Source organism: Cucumis sativus, chromosome 3 (assembly GCF_000004075.3).
Source record: "Cucumis sativus cultivar 9930 chromosome 3, Cucumber_9930_V3, whole genome shotgun sequence".
NCBI classification, from domain to species: Eukaryota; Viridiplantae; Streptophyta; class Magnoliopsida; order Cucurbitales; family Cucurbitaceae; genus Cucumis; species Cucumis sativus.
The window spans coordinates 15,327,567-15,333,566 of NC_026657.2; the positions used below are offsets into that span (position 1 = coordinate 15,327,567).

Genomic DNA, 6,000 nt, shown 5'->3' on the forward strand with positions numbered 1-6,000 from the left:
CTATAGAGAGGATATGGCTCTTTAGTTCAAGTCCTGGAGACACCATTTAAGGAAACATTCGTCTACTTATTCTAAAGTAGAATTAGTGAATTCTATCTTATGTAATTATGTTTCCAGCTCCCTACTCGATCTTGTCCCCAAAATGATAAGCATATTGAGTACGCAATTTAGTCACTCTCACTAGTACAAATCAAAGAACAATCACTCGCGAACAGGAGTTCATAATATACTTAGTGTTAGAATTTGTATCTATGGAAAAAATATTTATAGAAAACTTACCATAAATATTTATTTTCCTTTTCTTCTTTGCTCTTTACATCGTATTTAAGTTCCCTCATTTGTACCATTGTAATTATCAGGAAAATAATAAAACTAAAAACTTCGTGGTTTTTCTCTCAATTCTCGAGTTTCCACATAAGCCTTGGTTTCATGTTTATTGCTTTCAATATGGTATCAGAGCAAAGCAACCACAAAACCCTAGAAAAAAATTTAGGAAACACCCTGACCAAAACAAATGTTACTGACGCCGCCACCACCTCTATCGTCGCCGCAGGATCCGTCGTCACTGTCGCCGCCGTGGACACCATGGAAAAACTACTCCACCAGATTCAGAAGGCGCCGACCTATACAATAGGCCAACCCTCACCGTCGTCCGGGCACTCCGTCGCCGCCACCGCCATCGTCGTGGACAGCACCATGGAAAAACTACTCCATCAGATTCAGAAGGTATCGATCTACATAGTGGGCCAACCCTCGCCGTCGTCCAAACAATATTCCCGCCAAAAACCACCGCACACACCGCTTTCGTCGGGCGCGTGGGCCTACGTGCCAGTTCATCTCACCGCTCATCACATAGCATCTACGCGTCGTAGCCTATCTAACCGTGTCACCCTTTCGGTCATCCGCAGCTACACGCGCAACCTATTGCCTCCGAACAGCAACCTACAAAACTGTCAAATTTGTACAGTAATGCAAATTTGTAACGCAAATTTGTCCGTCGACCCTTTACAAAAACCTTTCTATGGTGGGAATGAGGCTGCCCAATTCCATAACAAATCGGAAATTGAAGTGAGCGCGAGTCATTGGCACCCTCCAGTTTTGGACAACCATATGTTTGTGGTCCGACGATTAACCAAACCTACAACATAGTTGTTTTTTAAGTTGGTGCATCCTCTAAATCAATCAATCTACCCGATGTATTCAAAGAACCTAGTAACTTCGCTCCTTAATGTACCTTCGAATTATATAACTAACTTTGTTTCCCTTAGTGCTCGATTCTCGACCCACGGTAATGAGAAGAATAGTGAAAAAGCAATCCTCGTATGTGAGCAGTGCAAGAAACAATGGCACACCAAGGATCAGTATTGGAAACTCCACGGTCGACCCCTAAGAGGTAACAAACGTAGCTCCAACAAGCACTTAGGGCGTACCGATGTTAGGGAGATTGCCAATACCTCTCAGTCAACTGGCCCTACTACTAGTTAGACCAGCCCTCCTACCCTAGGCGTCATTGCTCAGTCAGGTATGCCTCAGTCCCTCGCTCTTATTAGTGTTGATGGGAATAATCCCTAGATTTTAAACTTTGGGGCCACATATCACTTGATAGGTTCTTCGGAGCACTTTGTCTCTTATACACCCTGTGCCGGTAATGAGAAAATCAAGATAGTAGATGGTTCTTTAGCCCCGATTGCTGGCAAAGGACAAATAGTTCTCTTTGACGGTTTCTCTCTCCATAATGTTTTGCACGTGCCTAAGCTTTCTTACAATTTGTTATCTATCAGTAAGATCACTCGTGAGCTGCATTGTAAAGCTATTTTTTTACCTGAATCTGCCTGTTTTTAAGACTTGACCTTGAGGAGGACGATTGGCACTATCTGGCATAGCAGGGGACTTTACATCCTTGATGATGATACCTCTGGTAGTAGTATCTCTAAGAATGATTTACTATCTTACTATTTTAGCACTTCTAAACATGACTTTATGTTATGACATTTTCAGTTGGGTCATCCAAACTTTACTTATATGAAATATTATTTTTCTCATCTTTTTTCTAAAATTGATGTCTCATCGTTATCTTGTGATGTGTGCATTCGGACAAAAGAACATCGGGTTTCTTTTCCTTCACAACCATATAAACCCACAAAACCGTTTACCCTTATCCATAGTGATGTTTGGGGTCCCTCCAAGGTCACCACCTCATCTGGGAAACGGTGGTTTGTAACTTTCATTGATGATCATACCCGTTTTACCTGAGTCTACCTTATCGCCAATAAATCAAAGGTTTCTTCTATTTTTCAAAACTTCTATCACACCATTGAAACCTAATTCTATAAAAAAAAAAAAAAATTGCTATTATTTGGAGTGATAATGAATGGAAATTTCAAAACCATAGCCTTAGTGAATTTCTAGCCTCTAAGGGGATTGTTCACCAAAACTCATGCGCCTACACTCCTCAACAAAATGGAGTGGCCGAACAAAAAAATTGTCACCTTCTGGAAGTAGCTCGTTCCCTTATGCTATCCACGTCCCTTCCTTCATACTTGTGGAGAGATGTTATTCTTACAGCAGCTCATTTAATCAATAGAATGCATTCTCGTATTCTCCACCTTCAGACTCCCTTAAATTGTCTTAAGGAGCCCTACCCCTATACCCATCTTGTTTCTGAGGTTCCTCTTTGTGTGTTTGGGTGTACCGCTTATGTTCATAATTTTGGCTAGACCAAATTTACCCCTCGAGCTCAGGCATGTGTGTTTGTTGGGTATCCCCTTCACCAGAGTGGTTATAAATGTTTTTACTCATCGTCCAGGAAATACTTTGTCACTATGGATGTTACTTTCTATGAGGGTCGACCTTACATTCCCATTAGCCATCTTCAGGGAAAGAGTGTGAGTGAAGAGTCTAACAACGCCTTTGAATTTATCGAACCTACTTCTAATATTGTGTTTGATATCGATCTTCATCATATAGTCCTACCCACAAACCAAGTTCCTTGGAAAATGTATTGCAGGAGGAATCTCAGAAAGGAAGTCAGGTCCCCTACTAGTCAGCAGCCAGCTCCAGTCCACGACTCTAAACCTCCTCGAGATCAAGGTATGAAAAATCCTACTGGACCGTGTACTAATAATACGATAAGTGAGAATGACAGATCTGATGTTGTTGTTCTTGAAAATGTGGAAGAAAAGAATAGTGGTGATGAGATTGAGACAGAAACCGATAATAATGAAACTGAACAGGGTCATACAGAATTTGATGAGTATGATCCCTCTCTTGACATTCTCATTGCTATGAGAAAAGGTACCTGGTCTTGTACTAAACATCCAATGTGCAACTATGTTTCCTATGATAATCTCTCTCCACAGTTCAGAGCTTTTACAACAAGCCTTGACTCTACCATAATACCGAAAAACATCTACACTGCTTTAGAGTGTTCTGAATGGAAGAATGCAGTCATGGAAGAAATGAAGGCTCTTAAAAGGATAGAGCTTGAAAATTTTGTGCTCTACCTCAGGGTCACAAAACTGTGGGATGCAAATGGGTGTTCTCTCTTAAATACAAAGCAGATGGTACTCTTGACAGACACAAAGCAAGGTTAGTTGCAAAGGAATTTACTCAAACCTATGGAATTGATTATTCAGAAACTTTTTCTCCAGTTGCTAAGTTGAATACTGTTATAGTCCTGCTATATGTTGCTGTGAACAAAGATTGGCCTCTCTACCAGTTGGATGTTAAGAATGGCTTTTTGAATGGAGACCTTATGGAGGAGGTCTACATGAGGCCTCCGCCTGGATTTAAAGTCCAAAAATCCCTATATGGTTTGAAACAGTCTCCCAGAGCATGATTTGATAGATTCACTACCTTTGTCAAGTCCCAAGGATACAGTCAGGGGCACTCTAATCATACTTTATTTACAAAGGTTTCCAAGACAGGGAAGATTGTTGTTCTAATATTTTATGTGGATGACATTGTTTTAACTGAAGATGATCAGGCAGAAATCAGTCAACTAAAGCAGAGAATGGGTGATGAATTTGAAATCAAGGATTTGGAAAATCTGAAATATTTCCTTGGAATGGGTCAAATCTAAAGAAGGTATCTCCATGTCTCAGAGAAAATACACCATTGATTTGCTAACCGAAACAGGTATTTTGGGATGTCGTTCTACTGATACTCCTATTGAGTTCAATTGTAAACTTGGAAACTCTAATGATCAAGTTCCAGTTGATAAAGAACAATATCAGCATCTTGTGGGTAAGTTGATTTACTTATCTCATACTCATCCTGATATTTCCTTTGTTGTGAGTGTTGTCAGCCAGTTTATGCAAGCTCCTTATGAGAAACACATGAAAGCTGTCAATAGAATTCTGAGATACTTGAAAATAACACCTGGTAAAGGGTCATGTTTAGAAAAACAAGCAGAAAGACCATTGAGGCATATACCGACTCGAATTGGGTTGGATCTGTTGTTGACAAAAAGTCTACCTCTGGTTATTGTACCTTTGTTTAGGGCAATCTTGTTACTTGGAGGAGTAAGAAGCAAAGTGTTGTGGTCAGGAGCAGTGTTGAGGCCGAATACAGAGTTATGAGTTTGGGAATATGTGATGAAATTTGGCTCCAGAAAGTCCTATCTGATCTTCATCAAGAACGTGAGACTCCTTTAAAGCTCTTTTGTGATAATAAAGCCGCTATTAGTATTGCTAACAACCCAGTTCAACATGATAGAACTAAAAATGTTGAGATTGATCCTTTCATCAAAGAAATACTTGACAGTGGAAGCATATGCATACCGTACATCCCCTCTAGCCAATAGGTTGCTGATATTCTCACCAAGGGGCTTCTCGGGCCAAACTTTAATTTTTGTGTTTGCAAGTTGGGTGTCATTGATATTTACGTCCCAACTTGAGGGGAGTGTTAGAATTTGTATCTATGGAAAAAATATTTATGGAAAACCTACCATAAATATTTCTTTTCCTTTTCTTTTTTGCTCTTTACATCCTATTTAAGTTCCCTCATTTGTACCATTGTAATTATTAGGAAAATAATAAAACTAAAAACTTCGTGGTTTTTCTTCCGGTTCTCGAGTTTCCACGTAAGCCTTGATTTCGTGTTTATTGCTTTCAATACTTAGGATTAAGATTAAGTTACCTAAGTCATCCTAATGAAACAAAAATTCAACTAGTTAACAGAGTTACATCTAGTGGATACTATTTCATGGCTTGATCTTATGCAAACTCATTGCATAGAATACCCTCATCTGCATGTCACCTACACAAACACGTTGGATCATTGAGTTTGTATTAAATACAAAGTGAGTCGTATCTATAGTGTTACCAGGATAAGGTACCCAACCTTATCCATATACTATAGACTCTTTAAGTTGATCTCGAATATTGATCATTGTATGTCTCTACATACGCTTCAAGACTCATCAAATAGTTTAAGATGTTAGTTTATTAGACTTAGGTTATTAAGACAAAACTAATAATATAATCGATACATTTATTGAAATTATAATAATAACATTTTATTAATAACGGTCAATGGATTTTATTTACAATATATGAGTTTTAGGACATAAATCCCAGCAGAGTGGCAGCGACAGACGACGATGAATGGCGAGCGCCATAGAGAAAGACAATGAGCACGGTGAACGGCGGGCCTTTTCTTCTCGATTTCTCTATTTCTATTTTCTCTCTTCTTTCAGTTCTGTGATTTACAGATATGAAAAAGAGTTTTATAAAAGAACTTCTGACGCACAACAAAAACGTCGGAAGAACCCTCCTAGTCATGAAGCCATTAGTAACGCATAAGGAATAGGGCATTTACTCCTGACGTTAATTGCATGGTGTGGGGGAAAAGGGAATTGTTATTTAATTGTCTCCTTTTCTCCCGACGTCATAAATGTCCACATCGAACATAGCCAACCCATTTTCAACAAGTATATATGCATGGCTTCGGAGAAAATGAAATAATTATTTTATTATCTCCTTTTAATTCCTCGACGCG

The 6,000-nt window shown here is 39.1% G+C and overlaps 1 protein-coding gene across 1 annotated transcript; it reads left to right on the plus strand.

Annotated features, from left to right (window-relative positions):
- Positions 1-367: 367 nt before the first annotated feature.
- LOC116402809 lies at positions 368-5,253 on the plus strand. Its single transcript, XM_031883171.1, has one exon. The coding sequence runs from the start codon at positions 2,823-2,825 to the stop codon at positions 3,591-3,593; it is 771 nt and encodes a 256-aa protein (XP_031739031.1). The 5' UTR covers positions 368-2,822; the 3' UTR covers positions 3,594-5,253.
- The last annotated feature ends 747 nt before the right edge of the window (positions 5,254-6,000 follow it).